At 44.1% G+C, this 18160-nt stretch overlaps 3 protein-coding genes across 3 annotated transcripts in view; all 3 read right to left on the bottom strand.

Annotated features, from left to right (window-relative positions):
- Positions 1–3222, bottom strand: part of ITIH4 (inter-alpha-trypsin inhibitor heavy chain family, member 4) — an 18986-nt gene extending 15764 nt beyond the window's left edge. Inside the window, exons 1-3 of the mRNA XM_009581985.1 lie at positions 3148–3222; positions 581–741; positions 33–137 (exon numbers count right to left, since the gene is read on the bottom strand). Coding sequence (XP_009580280.1) covers positions 33–137; positions 581–741; positions 3148–3222 — 341 coding nt within the window. The remainder of the gene's footprint in view (positions 1–32; positions 138–580; positions 742–3147) is intronic.
- A 4236-nt stretch (positions 3223–7458) lies between these two features.
- On the bottom strand, positions 7459–11184 carry MUSTN1 (musculoskeletal, embryonic nuclear protein 1). Its single transcript, XM_009581951.1, has 3 exons — positions 11154–11184; positions 8428–8548; positions 7459–7646 (listed from the first exon to the last, which is right to left on the bottom strand). The coding sequence occupies exons 1-3, from the start codon at positions 11160–11162 to the stop codon at positions 7540–7542; spliced, it is 237 nt and encodes a 78-aa protein (XP_009580246.1). The 5' UTR covers positions 11163–11184; the 3' UTR covers positions 7459–7539.
- Positions 11185–18024: 6840 nt separating this feature from the next.
- Positions 18025–18160, bottom strand: part of LOC104079814 (transmembrane protein 110) — a gene marked incomplete at its 5' end in the record, with an annotated part of 15027 nt that continues 14891 nt past the window's right edge. The window contains one exon of the mRNA XM_009581974.1: positions 18025–18141. Within this exon, the coding sequence (XP_009580269.1) occupies positions 18025–18141 (117 nt within the window). The remainder of the gene's footprint in view (positions 18142–18160) is intronic.

The following is an 18160-nucleotide window of genomic DNA, read 5'->3' as shown; positions in this document are numbered from 1 at the left end:
TTGGAGCAGCCTTACTCAGGACAGCAACGTACTTGACGAGGCCGGCGCTCTGCCCACGCGAGACTGCCGTGTCGTATTCCTTTTGAGCAGAAGCTTTCTCCTTTATTATTCCCGCGTATACTTTACCGTCAACGGACCTGTTTGGTTTCCATAAAAATTAATTAATATTAGACAGAAGGCACTGGGGAAAGAAACAAGAGGAACACTGCACTTTGTGGCCCTTGGGCATGAGCAGGGGACACTGTTTGGCCCTCTCATCCCTCCCCGACCAGGAGAATGCCAGGGGCCACCACCACAACACAGCCCTCCTCCTTGCAGGGTCGCGGGGAGGCTGGAGCAGGAGCAACACGACCACCGAGCACGTTTGTCACCCACCCCGTGCAGCAGGCAGCCTCGCCCTGGCCCTGGGCACCTTCCTTCTATTTGGCTGCCTACCACTTTGCCCCACAGAGCATTTGTGCAGGGCTCTCCAGAGCTCAGCTCTTTGTGCTTTTCGCTCAGCAGCTCCTGAGAAGAAAGATGAAACGCCCCCCATCCCCAGAGCTGCCTCCTCCACACCACGGGCAAGGACTGGTCCTACATGGAGAAGTTGGTGATGAAGGCTGTCTTGGGTAGCTCCACTTCAAAGGTCGCCTCTCTGGACTCATTAGCTCGGTTGACAATTTTGCTGGTGATGACAGTATGAGCAAATCGCGACGTGACCTTGCAGTCCACGTGGAGGCTGTAGATTTCGATAGCATGCTGGGAAAAAAAAAACAGGCTGAAACAGGAACACTCAGTTTTTGCTCTTGAGCAGTCCTTACCTGGGTGATGTTATCGGAAAAGTTTGATGAAGGAATGAACTGTTAGAAGGTCCGGCTGGAATTAGGGAGGGGGAATTGTTCATGACCAGGCTGGCCATCGGCTTATTCACATTTCTGCAGCTGCGACCACAGCCCCACACAAAATCTGCAGCTACCTCTGCGTGTTGTCATTCCACAGAAGGCTTCTGTTGAGCCTTTTTCTGTGGTCTTCTCTCCTCGGGTTATTCTGAAGCAGCTGCTGTGTCACCCCAATACATCACCTAAGATTAACCTCAGAAAAATCAGATGCCTCTTTAAGCGCTCGACCCATGGAAAGAGACCTGCTAGCTTTTTGCGTGACTATTTATTTGCTCTCCCAGCTGTTGACTTTGCTGTATGTTTTTCAGCTCGGTGCCTGGTGTCACATACAATGTTTAGTAGGTTTGAAACCCCGCGTGGGCCTCCAACCCCTCGCTGGTTGCACAAGCAGGGATGCCCTTTGAGCGCTTGTGTTTCTCCTGGTCTGGTGCTTCCAGGGCTCCCAAGGCCCGAGGCAGGAGGGCACTGTCCTGGACCTGCCCAGGAACACTCCACAGGCTGCCTGGGCTGGGAACTGTCTGGACCACCTGCTCTGTAAACACCCTCCTTTTGCGTTTGGGATGTCTGTTTTAAAGGCCCCACCTGCATTTCAGCAGTGACACTAAGAAGGGTTGATCTGGGCATCACCAGCCTCACAATAGTCCAATAGTTTATTAGAATAAAAAAGCTCAGCATCAAAGCAGATCATCGCACTTCTGTTTTCACTTTTCCAGCCTCACAAATCTTTTGAATGGCTAATTGGTCTTTAGTTATTTTGATAATTCATCTCCTGTACTTCATTCACCAATTACTAGCATCCACTGACCTCTTCTTAGTTAGGGCACTGGCTGAAATTCAAAAGTTTAATCAAGCTAAAACGGCCATTCAATACGAAGCTGGGACCACAGCTTTGTGCTCGGGCATCCGGGCAGGAGGTGTCACAGCCAATGCCATGTAAGTAATGGATGGCTGTTCCTTTTTTCATTATACATTGCCAGAGCGTGCTCCTGATGCCTACTGACAATTCAGGACAATGGGATAAACCCAAAAATATTCATCAAGGGAACAATTTCCTGATCCTGCTTGGGTGCCTCCCTGCTGCCCACCCCCAGCTGGAGCCCTCCCTGCCAGGGCTGGGGCTGTCTCTCCCAGAAGTGTCTCTTCCCAAAGGCTTTCCGAGTATCCCCGAGCATCTCTGCTCACGTTTGCGGCCCTGCCATGCTCAAACCTGCCTGTGGCATGTTCGGAGGGGAGGTTTTGCCATGACTGAGGAGCCCCGAGCCCCAAGTCGTGGCTCACTGGGGCAGCGCAGGCACGTGGTGGCCATCGCTGCCCATGCAGCATCCATCCAGCACAGCAGGATCTTGCCCTGTGCAAAACTTACCCTGTGCAAAATCCACCCCACCATCACGTGTCAAAGGGACGCTGCAGGAACGGGGACCTGCACCCCCTGCCCTTTCCCAGCCCCAGCAGCGTTTTAGGCGGTGACCAGCACAAACGGGCACGCGGCAGGGTGCAGCATAGTGAGGGGCATCACTGTGCCCTTAGCGAAGGAGGCAGGAGAGGACCAGCCCTGGGTGTGTACCCGAAAGTAGTAGGGAGCGACTTGCAGCCGCTCCCCAAGGCACCGCAGGCCCATACACCACATCCACGGCTTCTTGCAGAGCCCTCGGCCACCCCTGCAGCAGCCACAAGTCCTGTCCCTGCCTCCCAGAAACCCGCCTGCATTTCAGTCGCATTTCACACTTTTCTGAATAGGCACAATGGAAATAAAAACCTTCCAACATAAGGCTTCCTCCGTTTCTCTAATATGTTTAAAATAAGTCCAGTAGCATGCACCCCAAGATGATACAAAACACAGTTTGCTCCTCCAGATGGTACAAATAACTGTCTACTCCCCTCTTTTCTGTTCCATATAAATTATTAAACACCTGTCAGAAACCTCCTGGCACTGCAACAGTCCTCGTTTGGTCCTGCTGTAAAAGCACCGTGTCAAGATCCAAACCTCATCCAGAGGCTGAGGGAGATCCACTGATCCCTCAAATTTGGTATTTTACATCCCTGGGGAAGAGCATGATCAGACACACCTGCAAATGCTCTCCTGTCACATTTATACTATAACAGCCCAAACAAACAACCAAAAAGGCCTTAAAAGAACCCAAAGCTCTGAAATCACGACACAATACACCTGAGACTCCACAGGTGGTGGTTACCTGTGTTACCTGGCCGGCTACCATGATACCACCGGATCACCAAATGAGCAAACAAAAAAAAATAGAGCAAATACCTTTTGAGCAATAGTTTCTGCTAATACTACAAGTGAGGAAAAGACCGTCAATGCGAGCAATGTTCTCTCCTCCATTTTGGAAAGACCAGACTTTCAAATGAGAACTCGGTTTATCTTAATCAGTTAATGAGTAACTTGTACTTGAGGATATTATGTAGACTTTGAAGAGACCCAGAAACTTAATATTTACATGTTAAACATAGGTAAAACTTGGACTTGGTTAGCGTTTATTTTTCCAACAGATCTTTGCTGTTAAACATTAGAATTTTAATGTTTCATAATGCATAAAGTTAAAAAATCCTTATGTTTTCTTTTTAAACTTAGATCTCACTGTGGCACGTGAAATCCTACAGGCAGATGCACTGGTCTGTGCAACAAGCTGCATTTTTGGATGCATGAATCTCTACCGTATCCAACAGCAATAATTTGAAAGGGCACATCCTTAATGTTATCTCAAGCACTTCAGAGATTTGGAGATTGCCAAGAGATGCAACATTCACATGAGATTTTACAGCTGGTGACTTCTTCAAACCTTGGGCCTCCCTGCCCAACCAGCCCATGCGAGGTATGGAGTGGCCCTCTTGAAACATCCCTTTTTCCTCTGACAAGCCATAATCCTTGTTTGTCAAATAGCAAAGTCAGTTGTGGCTTGTCTTTAGCTAAACAGTAAAAACAAAGTAATCAGACCTTGCCTGGACTCCCTAGGGAGAGAGATGCTAAGTCGGTGCCTGTACGTACGTGTCTGTAAGTGTACAACGAAGACACAAACCACCCAAAAACCAGCGCAACAACAGCCGTGCAGGGGAGCGCATTTGGCCTCGTCCGGCCCTAACACAGCTGCCACGTATCCAGCCGGAGATTCTGCAAATTCTGCCTTTAACCCGTGTGCTCAGCGGGGCTGTTTGCACAGAAGGGTAGTGCTGGGAGAGCTCTGCACCTGAATTTACCTGGAAACTGAGTGGGATGACTCTTTTCACCTCCTATTTTATAATAAAATCTTCATCCAACAGGAACTTTGAGCAGTTCCTGTGAAGTTTTTGTTGGTCAAAGGTTGGCTTGTAGCTCTGGAAAAAGAAATTCTCTTGAAAGTCCAATTTTATACACCTATAATTATGGACAGTGTTATACTAACATAATTCCTAAAATATGTGCTCACTCATGTGGTGTTTAGGTAGTCTTCTAACGCAAGACAGCTCTCATGACTATTTAAAAGATATTTCTCCATCCAAGTAGTTGGAACGTCAGCCTCTTCTACAAAGCATTTTAAACACATTGTGGGGAAATAATTGGTTTTTTAGGCAGTGGGGTAAACAGACCCTGGGCAGAACCCATTTCAAAAGTTCATCTCCTCAGCTCTACAACTGGGGAAATCAAGGTGAGAAACGGGGGTCAGGGAGCAAACTGTCACAAGCCATTCCTATGCCTCATGTTGATACCTTTTTTAAAAATAAACTTCACTTCTTGCAGGCAGACTATTTATACTACTTGCAAATACTATATTGTTTATAGCAGGACATGTAAATATGTATATTTTAACAGAGAAAAACTAAACCTGCTATACATTTGATTAACTTCTACAACTCGTGTAATGATTTAATCCCTTAAAATACACAGGATTATACACTTAGTGGCCTAAGATCCCCAGGAGCCAAAGCTTTAGCTTTAATTAAGTGGATCTGTCATCGGTTTTCTAATACCCACATGTAAAATCACACAGACGTTGAAGAGCTGCTTTAACTGCACAGATTTAGGCTGCGTGGTCGGCTCTGCCCCACTCCTGGGTGCATGGAGCCGGCCAGCACCCAGGGAAGCTGTGACATCCCTTTGTGGCTTGCTGAAGTGGCTACAGGAGAGTCTCGTGCTCAGCCGTGTCCCCAGGCTCCAGCACCGTGCCCTGTTTCTGTACAAGCCGCCAACGACAGCCAGGTGGTGTCCAGGGCCCATCGCTGCTGGGGCACTGGGCACCAATCCTGCAGCACCCAGGGTTCTTACTCTGAGGAATGAACATGCTGTGAAATGACTTCAGATCACCTTGGAGGATCCAAATCCACCATCGCAACAGGAAACACTTTTGAGGGCAAAATGACCTAAAAACTCAAAACCCTGGGGCTTTGTTCAGACACTTCTCTGTCACCATTTCTCATTACAAAAATGAGGGAAAAAAAAGGAAGAAAATACATTTTCCATGATCGGACTTATTAGATTCGCAAGGATGAAGAAAAAGATGACAAAAATTTCTCCAGGCAGCTTTATATTTGTTCCTCTCACCTACAAGTATCTCCTGTCCTGCAGCCAGTAACTTTCCCAGCAGCAAGGCTGGGGACATGGGAGGATTCCTGCAATTCATACAGAAGAGCACAGACCTTGCTGTCACAAATGGGGAGCGACTTTGTCCCAGGGATACACTTTTATCTCCAATGTGTATTTTTTAGATGAGGTCCATCTTAAATGACAGAAAAAGAAAAAAGATCCCTGGTCCTGAGCACTTACTGTCACACTGGGAAGCATCACAAATAATTGAACCTGAGGACATCCTGGAAATAAAGCTGTTAGCAAAATCCCAAGTTTATCCAAGCAGATAATTTACCTTTCTTCCCTGCTGCATCCGCGCTGCAAGTCTCTGGGACACTGAGGTTTCTGTGCTTTGCTAAATAGGCACCAACATACGTGAAGCCAGGTCTGAAACACAGCACCCCCCTCTCCTGCTACCCAGTCTAGTAAATTTGCAATATCCATTCACTTGTACTGTACAAAAGAAAGCAATAACATCATTTTGCCCCACTTGTCCCTCTCCATTTCTCTAATTAATCAACACCCTCCTGACAACTTCTCATCACACATTAAGGAGGGTTTGTTAAACCTAAAGCTCCAGTGTTATCAGGGTGGGAACTTTTTTCCACTGTGTTTTGTTTTTATCTTCAAAGCTCTGGAAGGAGTCCTTCTCAGAGGGAAAGTCTGTGCAGAGTTACCTGTGAGGAGCCTGGGCCCCATGGAGAAATGGTGGCCAGCAGAGAGAGGAGGCAGTGTCTTGGCTGCAATAACAATCTTTCTTTGAAAGTGAAAAAAACAGGGCAGGGCAATGCACCAGCAATATCTTTACTTTTTTAAGGAAACCTCCCCCTTAAACCCAAAGGATTTGCTGCTGCCTTACGTGTGCCCCGCTCCACAGCATCTCTGGGAGCTTTGTAGATGTTGGCACATTTTATCTGTTCAAGTGTTTGGGACACAAAAGATAAAGATGATATTCTTCATGGTGCACAGTGACCTTTGATAGCACTTCCATATCTTAATCAGGTCTAGCCTGTGCAAAATTGAAGTAATTCTTTAAATAAAGGTAGCACCTACCTTACCGTCCCCGGACATGCGGCCAGGGACTCAGGGTTTGTGGAAAGTGTGGCAGGTGCCAACAAAGCAGAGGATTAGCTGTGTTTGAGCGCAAAGGTCCAACTGAAGGGAAATATTCCAGTTTATACCCTGGGGGAAAACCAGGTTTGACGTTTAATGCAGCAAATCAAGATGTAAACTGAGTTGCAAAAAACCAACTGCCACTCAGAGTGGGTTTGCTCTTGCACAGAGATGCTCAGCGGGTCGTTTGGCTCCTCAGGCAGGCGGGACATGGCACCTGTGCTGCTGGTCTGTCAGCCCACTTCTCACTTGATCCAACGGGATGTGAGGAAAAAGCCGCTGGGGAAGGGGCTGGAAGCCCTCCCTCGGCGCTGGGGCACACCGACAGCCCGCCATCTCACCTCCTGGCAGAGCCGCTCGTGAGGAAGCCATTACGCTGCTGCCCTGGGGGCGGTGAGGGGAAGGAGGGCCCTGAGGGGAAGGCCCTGAGGGGAAGGCCCTGAGGGGAAGGCCCTGAGGGGAAGGCCGCCACCCACGGCACACCCCAGCCCGAAGGGGCCTCGCCGGGGCACCACTGCAGTCAGAACAGATTTGGGTGAAGTCTCCAGGTTTCTGTGACGCCCCTTCGACCAGCTCCTCCTCAGCTCCCTCTTGGTCAGGGCACAGCACGAAGAAATTACACTGATGATAAAACTGTGTCATCTGGATGTTTATTTTTTGCGTTTGACAGACTAGATCATAGCTTGTAACACTAAAGTGCCTACAGAGTTAACCTAAGCCTAAATTGAAATTAGTCACCAGTGTGCCAAGTTGTGTCCAACAGCCTTTTTTTATTAAACCATTATAGCAAACACCGTTCAACATATAGAAAGAAAGCATATAATAAAAATCAACATGGAAGTTGTACCCTTTGACATGAGTCTATTCCCTACTTAATGACTTACAGTAGAAATTAGTTACTTAGGTCTACAGTGACTTTAGTGTAAGGGGCAGAGGTTTGGGAAAAGTTACGACAATCATCTGGGTGAGACACATCCAGCTCCGCCATCAGCCAAAGACGCTCTTGGCCGGCGCTTCTTTCGGTTTCTCAAAGACTGTTTCACCCCCTGTCCGATCCCGGCTGAATACGGAGGGTGCTGCAGAGCCCATTTGTTCTTGGAAAAGAAAACCAGGAGAGGCAATCAGTGAAGTAGGACACCAGATTTGGGGAGTAAAACTAGTGCTGCTGAAATACATATGTACACATTTGATAAATATTTCATCTGTCCACCAACTTCCCAAACCTTAAAGCACAGCGCTCCCACCCCAAGCATGGGACACCTATAGGTGGTCGCTGCCATTGACTGGCCCCAAATCCATGCAGGTGCTTTAGAAACTTGGAAACTACTGAGGTCCAGGCTGTTATGCTGAAAAGGGGTTAAAATTCATCATTTTTTCTTATACTCTCCCACTGGTGATGGAAAAGCAACACAAAACCAGAGTACCAGGGGTGTTCAGTGCAACAGCCACTCTCTTCTCTCTCACCTTCTGCCCTTTATCCCCCCCCAATTTCTGCTGCATCTCAAACACATCAAATTCATCCAGTTGAGAGGCCAGAAATCCCCTAATCTAAGACCAAACCTCCAATCTTCAACCTGGGCACTGACATTGACTATGGGCCCAGGGCTTGGTTTGAACCCTGGTTCAGAAGGCAAAGTCAGGGCTCTCCCTCCCGCTTTGTCCAGGCAGGGAGAACGATCGCTCCAAGCAGAGCCCTGCTGGCACCTCTTGGTGCCGTCAAGGGGATGGATGCCAAGTCCCTGCACAGCCAGGCCCGGGTCGGCAAGCGCGCTGCTGGCTGCTCTTTCAGAGGCGCACCCTTTCACTCGGAAAGAGCAATTAAGTCGATGTTTTACTTTGGAAGACTGCTTAGTCGTTTCCATCAAGGAGACTTACCACACTGCTTCATCACTTGGTAGGTTTTGGATTTAATTTCCTGATTTTTGGAAAGGTTTCCTCTGGCTCCTTTGAGGTCTTCTTCCTTCACTGGAGGACGCTTCTTTTTCACAGGGGCTGGCTAAGAAACAGATGTATTGCCCACCCATCAGTATTTTGTGTTTAGAAGCATAGGGAACAAAGCTGCCTTAACATACAGAGGTTGCTAACACAATATTCTGCCTATTTCAATTCTGAGACTGCACACTCAGCTACTCCAGATCTTTGCACAACCATGGTTTCACTGCTCTTCCCAAAATCTGTTGCCACTATTACTGTTCCATTCTGAAATTGTCTTCTAATTGTACAGCCTTTGAAAGAGACAGTGGATTGTGTAATTTTTTTTTTTTTTTTTTTTAAATTTACTTTTAAATTTTCTCTGTCCAGTCCTGCCTGGCCTTTTCTGCAAGTACAGACTGGTAATTCAAGAATCTGTCCTGTGTTTGGGAAGGAAAATAAATTCATTACTAAATTGTGCTTGTGCCTCAGTCTACTCACTACTTCTTTAGGAAATTGGTCAGAGATTCTGAAATCTGGCTTGATTTAGCTGGAATAAACTTAACACTTGACCCATAGTTATTGATCTTAAATTTCGGAAACAAAAGTATCTGAGCACTCAACAGGCTGTCTACAAGCGTGTACTGAACACACCTGAAACACTGGAGTCAGAACCCAAAGAAGGAGAAGGAAATCTAATACAGAAACAGATGCATCATCAAGTGGTGCACTGGAACATCCAAGTACTAATCTGTTTACAGTTTATCTTACTAGAAGAAAATCAGGGTAATATGGGATCGTATCAGCCTATCCCTACCTTTAAACCAGCACTTCAAAGTCAGACAATGTCAATCAGCAGCAGTCAGCACCATTAACATTCCCTCTTCAGTTTACTATTTCAAGGACCAATTGCCAAGGTCCCACCAGGCAGACCTCGCGGCAGGGTGCAGGCGCACAGGAGATGTGATTAAAAAGAGTAAAAGACCCACACACTCCAACTCTAACGGATTTGTACACTGAACCATCAACAAGAAACTTCTCTGACTGTCGCTACATACGTGGGGCTTTTAATATTTGGGTTTTGGCAGTCGTGGAGCCCCCTTGTACGTTTCTAGGCCACTGCCTGTAAAGCTAAAAACAGTTGTGGAGGGAAACAAATCCCTCAAGGCCTGCGAATGGCTGGAGCAGCGAGAGCCAGGGGGCTTGCAGAGACAGCGCGCTGCATGCCTGGCTCTGGGCAGGGACGGGCTGGCTGCACTGGAGCCTTCGGCATGTTTCCTGCTGGCTGTAAATTCCCAGGAACGCTCAGAATAGCTCGCTGTCAATCCCACTCGCATGTGTTGTGGGAAACAAAACATTCACAAGACCTCTGGGGAAAACACTCTACGAGTAGCCAAAGCAAGCAAGGGGAAAGGGTGGTAGCAAACCCTTCAAGATCCTCAACAGCTTTTGTTCAGTTAGCTGGTTAACCAAACATCCCAACAGCCAGGGTTTCATTTGTTCACCTGTGATGAAAATTGGCATGTGATGGGAACAGTCCCCCAAGGTCCACAGGCAACCAATACAGACCGGTGTTGGCTCCAACACAGAAAGGGAACCCCCCCTTGTTTTGTTAACAGGAATATGAAACCTGCTAAGGTCCTTCACTCATTATTGGCAAGAGACAACAACTGTAAGGCTTCTTTCCGCCGGGACAAGGGACTTCTTGGGGATGGGGTAAGGAAAGGAGGCACTTGAGATGCACCGAGACACAACCAGGTTGAGCAGAACTGTTGAATTTCACCCAGTTATTTTAAAATGAAACCTCTCATGCTTTGATTACAGGTGGAATTTCCAGCAGGACAGCTGCTGTGGATTAGCTGGCCCCCAGCTAAAATGCAAAGATGCCACACGGAAAGGTTACTGTCAGCCACCGAGGTGAGCCCTGGACCTGCCAGCACCAGCAGCTGCCACCGTGGCAGCCGCACGCTGTTAATCGCTCCCAGCGCAAGTGCGTTTGTAAGCAGGGTTTGCCAGAGCCATCCCCAGCTGGCACAGCAGTGCAGCCTGCGCTTTATCTCCTCCTGTCATGAGTCAAAAAGTATTGGTTTACAAGACACATGATTGTCTTTTTTTCTTCGGAGTAAAGAAAATAAGCCGAACCGAGTTACTCTGTGTGGTCGAAGGATTGTGCTCTTCTATCCGCCCCATGTTCTAACTCTCCATCCCATCCACCATGTAAAACTCTCATGCTGCGGAAAACTGCCAGGCACACATAGCTTGTGTTGAAAACAGAACACTTACGTGAAAAACAACATTTCTGAGCTAATTTTAAGATCACTTTGAAACACTGATTGTTGGGTAACACAGTAAAGACAAACCATTAGTTACAAAATGAACATAAAAGTGTGTAACACAAAATTTCAGTCTCAGATATCATATCCTAAGAGTTACAATTTTCAGTCATGCACTCTCTTTTCCTGCAGGTTACTACATGAAGCTTTTACACAGCAGCACACTTTATAATATATAAACAGAGCATTTAAATACTTCAACATAATCAAGCAAGTCACATAGAGCAGAAAAGCCAAATTCACTGGTTAACAAGAGTAACTTGCTAAAAAGCTATTCCAAGCAAACCATCTAAACCAGTAACATTTGTCGGGCACCCTGCTCCGACGAGAGCCAGCCTCATACAGATCTCCCCGTACCTGTGACATAACTGCGGTGCTCACTCGACTGTAATCCCTTCCGAGGTCGTTTCCCGGCTTTGATTAAATCCAGCCTGTGCGCTCTGCGAAAGCCTGTTTTTTTCCTCGACTTATATAGAGCACCTAACATGAAGTCATTAGCTGGGTCATTTTCCCAAACCAGAACCCAGGATTCAGGTTGACAGAGGCTGTTGTTGTTGAAAGGTTTATTCTTAGCGATGACTAGGGTTTGCAGCATTCACTGCGCCCTGCGCCTGGGGACTGACGAGAGCAGACAGCTGTGGCAGCGGGACCGCGGGGAAGCCCGATCACTACATAACGACTTCCCGGGGAGCCCAGTGGGGCTTTATTTGTAACTTTAAAAGGCAAAACTTTGTGATGGACACAAAAGAGACTCTGAATTCTCTTGATGAGAGAAAAGAAAAAGACAGGGTGTGTCTGTCTTTCCCAGTGTAACAAAATACGCATTCGCTAAAGATTATATAAACCTAACATCTGAAGCACAACATTGTGCCCTAAATCGCTTTTTCACAGGGATCTTTCACAGAAGTGTATTTTGTGTGTTTTGGAGAGTTAATAAAATAGGATATGGTTTTACCCTTACAGTCCTATTGCTGAGCTTGCTCTGATGCTGGCTCTTACACAACTGAGAGGGTAAAATCACTTTCTACTCACAGCAGTATTAGTAAGTTTAATCATTTCACCTGTCATCTGTATAGGAATAGCTTACTCAGACATGAATAAATTCAGTGTTCCCCACTGTACCTGCTGACAGCAGTAAAACCTTTTCCAGAACTTTTAAGATTTGTTCTCTAAACAATTTTTTAATTAAATAGAAAAAAAATAAGCTCTAAGGATGAATTCTAATATTTATTACCAGAAGAGGGCTGGGTGGGGGGTTGTTTCCCTCTTTTTTTTTTTTTTTTTTTTTTTTTACATTAATTCTTCGCATCATGCAAAAAAAAAAGAAAATCAGCCTCTGTGACTGCACTCAACACCTACAAAGACCCAAAACTCCAGCCAGATATGTTAATACGAGGAAGGCAGATATGGCAGACCTCCAAACATCTTTTACTAGAAACATCGACTGCTGTAGTGATAGAAATCTGTCCTGGCCTTTTCTCAAGCTCCACCTGTTTTGTTTAGGCTACAGAGAGAAGCACAGGAGGTAAAATAAAATAGCTATATTTCACTATGGAAACATTACATCAGTACTACAGCACTAGCGCCATACGATCAGGACTACGGGATTTGTCAGGTGTCAACTATCCCCCAGGCCTCCGGGTGCCCATTTTGCCTTTAAGTTGAATTCTTTCCAGGCCTGAGAAGATGCTTTCCTTTACGTGACTACTAGGGGAATTATTTGTTGGTTAAGCAGCAGTTTGAATGTTACGTACTTAGCCATTCCTCATGTTGAATTTCTATTTTAAACCCACAGCTTAGTAGACTAGAGGAAATGTTTCTGTGGAACAGCAGTACCTATCAGTAGCTTAACAACGCAGAAGAAAAAGCCATCAATTTTAGGAAAAATACAATTTTTTTTTCTATTGTACAAAGTAACTGCTCCCACCAAGATAGGAAGGGTTGATAGCAACAGCAGCTCACCAAGAACAGGATTTCTGCTCTATTCTGGCATAAAGGTATCAACCTCTTGCCATTTGCAGCCTTTAAAAAAAAAAAAATTGATCACCTGCATATGGTCATGTTACAGCCTCACAGTGAGCCAGCTCTTGTCCTACCTTGTCCTCCATTCCTCCAGCACTCTGGAAAACTGATGATAGACACCTTACCATACCTACAGGGAACCGGGAGGGTTAAGATGGCATCTTTCTGCCCAACAAAACAGAAAAAACCAAGCTAGGCTACACTCATTTTGTTGGGTATAATAAGGGAAGTCCAAGTGCTTGCTGCAGACACTTTGGCAATCAAAGAAGCTGCTTCCCTGGAGCTTAAGAGGCAACCCTGCACTACATAGATAGCATGTAGGAGTGATGTCTTCATCACACAGAAAAGAATCAGCACTGCTTCCCCCTTCCCCTTTTGCATGGTTTTGGGAAGTAGCAGAGATTAAAGTAAGCAAGGAAGACATTGGTCATCTCCAGCAGGTTGCCCTCTGGGGACAGGGGTCAGAGAGGCTACTTGGTCCTAGAACTAGACATCCCAACGTGGCCCTTTTCTGCCTCCGAGGAGGTACTACATGAGTTCTGTGATACAAGGCACTGCACAAGCAAACTTCTCAACAGGCTCCTCAGACATCTTCCCTCAGCTTGCATTTCTGCTACCTGCTGCAAACAAATCAGAAGGGGAACAGAAGATAAAACAGGTTAACAAGTTATTGAATTAGGCCATGCCTCTGCCAAGGGGCAGGACATTCGAGGTAAATTCAGAAACTTCTAAGTTTACACATTCATGTTGCAAATGACCAAAAGGTCTGGCTTTGCTTGAACAGGCTGTGATAATCAGCTGTGTGATTAAAGCACTTTAACAACATCCTACACTCCAGAAGGCCTCAGGTCAGTGTTCTGCAATCTCAGGAGCTCTCAGGTTGCACAAAGGTTTTCTTTTCAATATGAAAATACAGATAGTTATTCTCCACGTGTGCACACGCAGAGGGCAAAAACCCTCCTCAGGGAACAGATCCAAGAGGAGCTTGCAAGGATTCTTACAGCCATAAACAAAATTTGCTACTTAAGAAGAGTGGTCCCTCCAACTGAAATGGGACTTGCTATTAAGGTAAATGAATATACTGAAATTAGTACCAACATGAGAGTGCAAAAAATTAGATCTGCAGTTCTGAAGTTAAACTCCAGTAGCAAAACCTGCTTCTCACAACAGCACATTATTAACATTGAAACACGCACACTTTTAAACAGAACAAGTATAAAACAAGTGTACAAATCTGTAATAAGTCAAACTTTATTGTAAACCATTATACAATGTAATTACATCAGATACCCTTAAAAGTTTAAGGTAACACCACTGATTAAACAATATGGTCCAAACAGAGGGCAGCAGAATACAGCTGTTGGTTTTGCTCACATAGGCTATACTCTGAATTTACTTACAAACAAACCCAACATTCAGTTTGAGACGGATACCCACGCAAGACAAAAACACCTACAAAAGAGTCCCTTTTTTAAAGATACTGCAGTTTTACTTTGTAAAACCATAGTAGTCATTTTCAGTAATTGAACTGGAAACTTTACCTAAAAAAGTTTGCACGCCTATGCTGTAGATCTACTCTGACTTGATGTGGCTGAATTTATTCGCTTTCGTTACTGGTTTCTCCTGTAAAAAGCACAGCGAAGTTGCAAACATGGGTTAGTCAAGCACAGTGGCAGAAATTCCTTGTGATGCTCAGCTCTCAGCAGAGCGTGAGAGCCCACGCCTCCCTCCCCAGGCACAGCTGGAATGGGAGCAGACACCCACCGGAGGGGATCACTTTGCATTGCTCTAATTTGCAACTCAATTTCTGAGTTTTCCCTGAAGAAAAGCTATAGTACATTTTAGTTAGCAATGTTAACATACAGCATTTACCTACTTAAAGTAAGACAAGGGGACCTGAACATATTAAAGCCAGAACTTGAAAACCACGTATTAGACAACACCAGTGTTTTAAGTTTATGCAGATGTGTCACAGGTTGGATACTAGAAACAGTTAATACATTTAGGTTGACCACGCGTGGTAAATTTGATCTCCACCAATACTTCTGAGTCTCTTCTCTAAGTTACAATCCCTTTCTCTTACTTTGGCATATACTACACAGCTTATTTTCATTAAAAAGAATCACATTTTTTTAAGCACGGCCTGAATTAAACCTTTGCTATGAGTTGTCCTGAAGTACGTTTACCAGGCATAAATTTAGAGCGCCAATTTGAGGATAATGCAAACATCGTCACATTGTAATATTATTACTGGATCAACTCTTTATGAAAAATTTATTTCAGACTGTACTGCCAATACATTTCAACGAATAGTAAGACATAGTGAAGCACTAGGCACATACTTCCTTCTCACACATACAAGCTCTTCAGACAAGAGCACTTGTCCTACTTGTACCTACTGCATCAATTCCAGTTTTTATCTTACAAAGAGGAAAACCATCAGTTTTACATTTTCTATCTCTTTTCACATGACAAAAAAGAATGAATAGAAAAAAACCCCAGTTTTTGTTATTTGGCTAAGGTTGTGAATAGAATTATTATCTTAGTAGAGAAAGTTAGAGCTGTTTTTTCCCCTCTGAAGATACGCCCTCCTGTTACTACTGTGGTATTTAAAATACTTCTGTCTCTTTGGCTCATAGTGCTTTACTACATCATCTTGCTAGGCATATCAAAATCTCAAACCAAGTGACATTTAAGCACCTAAGACATGAAAAATTAGGCATTCATATACCTTTGCTATAACCATCTTCAAGAAACTGCTCCATAGTTCTTTACACTGTTTTGTACTTGGTCAATAAGTTTGAGGTCTGCTCAAAACAAATATTTTTACATGATTAAGGCCATAATTTTATACTGACACATCACAGACTAAACATGAGACTAGAAATAGAAATAATTTTGATAATTTAAGTAACTGGAGGAGGGAAAAGGAAGATAAAATGAAAGCTCATACATTTAAATTTGTGTGCGCTGCTCAGTTATCTCTGATGGTTGACGAGGACAGTGATGGCTGTGCAGTGGTATGTAGCACATGCTGAATAGCTTTATTTCACTATCTGAAATAGAACAAATCCTATGCTAAAAAAATAAATGCTGACATTTGTGACAAGAGCCAGTCCTAGCTCTTAAATCCCTTTGGAAAAACGAGCTGTATGAAACTATTCTGTTGATGAAAATGTATTCCTTGAAGTACTGTGCTTTCGGAGATATGCGTCCGCCCAGTGGTAAATAGTCAAGACAGACGCAAGTCACACAATCAATGAAAAAAAACCAAAAAACCTAAAACAGAGGCAACACTGATTAGGGACATTTCCCCATCCCCCCACCCCCCATTTCAGAATAACTCAATTAAGCTTCCATTGTCATTTGTTTCTAGATTTAGTCTAAAGAAACACTAGTACTTAAACTTATTGCAGTTATTACATTTCAGTGCACAGTAACAGAGGTCAGTGGCTCAACTAAACTCACAAACGTTAGGTTTGGTAAAACGTCCCTTCTAGCTGGCTGGACACGCTGAGGTGTACCTGAAGTCTCAGAACATTGTGTTCACCTCGGCAGCCAAGCAGTGAAAAGGAATGCTGGAATAGTGAAAGTAAGTACGGGAGCGCACAGTTCAGTATTTACTAAGGCCCAAGAACCCCATTTAAGTGGTCTGGATAACAAATCACATTAAGACCTAGTAAATCTATAAAAAATGTAAAAAATCTTAAAAAGTTCTGAGCAGTTTTCCAATGAAACTGTTTGGTTTAAGGCTTGGAACATTTCTGATGTCCAGATACTACAATAGATTTGCAATTAAGGTCTGTTGTCACCTCTTTGACACATCGCCTTGTCCTGCACAAGGTTTAACTAAGCAAGGAAAGCTGTCGGAAACAATCATTTAGAAAATATGCAAAGAAAGAGGATGTCACTGAAAACATGTCTGCTGGGTTTCAGACCAGCACGTGTTGTCAGTTATCAGAAGACAAGACACTGAAAATCACAAAAATTCTGTAGTAACAACTGTATTATACCTCTTGGAGGTTTTGTGTTTTGTTTTTTTTTTTTATTACTAAAGGATAACCAGACTTTATGGAAATTGAACAGGAGAAATCTTTTTTTTTTTTAAAAACACATTAAATAGAAGATTGCTTTTCCAACAAAAAACAAGGGACAGAATTATTTGCAATATTGTAGCACAACTGCTTCAATCAGATCATGGTCCTGTACCGCAGGCCCTATATAAGGAAAAGTATAAGAAATGTTCCATCTCTTTTGGGTCATTCGAAAGGTATACACAAGAGACTTGCAGAAACAGAAATAATTAGTCATCCATAGAGATTCATTTCACAAATAACCTATCACAACAGATTTTTGTTATACACTAAAGTGCACGTTTGTCAAATATGCAAACACCACCTCCTATTAAAAAAGGTATTTTCAAATTATGTGGTCAAAAGCACACTTAGGACTGCATTTTTAGTGATATTTGGTGACTTCAGCAGTGACAGAGAGCTTTTCCCTTTGCAATCCCTTTGTCTTAAACCAGGACACAAGGATAAATAAGATTTTCACTACAAATCTTTTGATGTGTTCTGCACAAAAAAAGGGAACTGCACCCTTTTCTCTGACAAAGAGAATCTTTAAATACAACTGTATGAAAATATAACTTAAATATAAAATAGTCAAATATATTCGAGGAGACTTGGAAAAAAATCTTTGTTCCACCTATTAGTTCCATAGGTACCCGGTAGCAAGTAAACATTTGTACTTAAAAAAATAACGTTAAGTTACAGCTTGTAACCATAAACTATTCTGCTCTAGGAATTATGCTGCAAAAGCCAGTTTTAGTACTAAAACACACTCCTTTAACTTAGTTGATTCTGATGCCTTTTTGAGAACATTTTAAACTGTATCATCAGTAACCATAAGTGAGAGATTGCTGTATCTGTTTTCTATGATCTTCTCTGAAATGTCAGATACAAATCCCCTTAGCGACTAGTCCTTAACACTGTGGTTTCCACACATGATGAAAAGACATTCTTGCATAATTGGTCAGTGTGTCTGTAGTGCAACTGAACTGGAAGTCTTCCAACTGTTTGCATTCTGCTGGTAGACCTTGCTTTTAAGTCAGTTTGTATGAAAAGGGAGATGCAATTGCAACATCAAAACCCACTGACTGAAGTTTTTGCCATGAAACCTGCAAATACACAGGTCGGGGAACGTGTCATACAGGCAGACCAAAACGATGCTTCTTTTTCTTAATGGGCTTTAAGTTGGTCAGTCTACGCAGGTCCTCTTCAGCATCTGATTCTTCCATCTCATCATCTGCTGAAATAAGGATCTAAAAACAAATTACGGTT

This window comes from Fulmarus glacialis, unplaced genomic scaffold, assembly GCF_000690835.1.
Source record: "Fulmarus glacialis isolate BGI_N327 unplaced genomic scaffold, ASM69083v1 scaffold5710, whole genome shotgun sequence".
NCBI classification, from domain to species: domain Eukaryota; kingdom Metazoa; phylum Chordata; class Aves; order Procellariiformes; family Procellariidae; genus Fulmarus; species Fulmarus glacialis.
This window is presented reverse-complemented; position numbering and strand designations above follow the sequence as displayed.

Coding starts and splice junctions, on each gene's coding strand:
- MUSTN1 (XM_009581951.1), bottom strand. Junction 7,647..8,427: donor CCAAGTGATGAAGCAGTGTG/GTAAGTCTCCTT, acceptor TTCTTTTCCAAG/AACAAATGGGCTCTGCAGCA.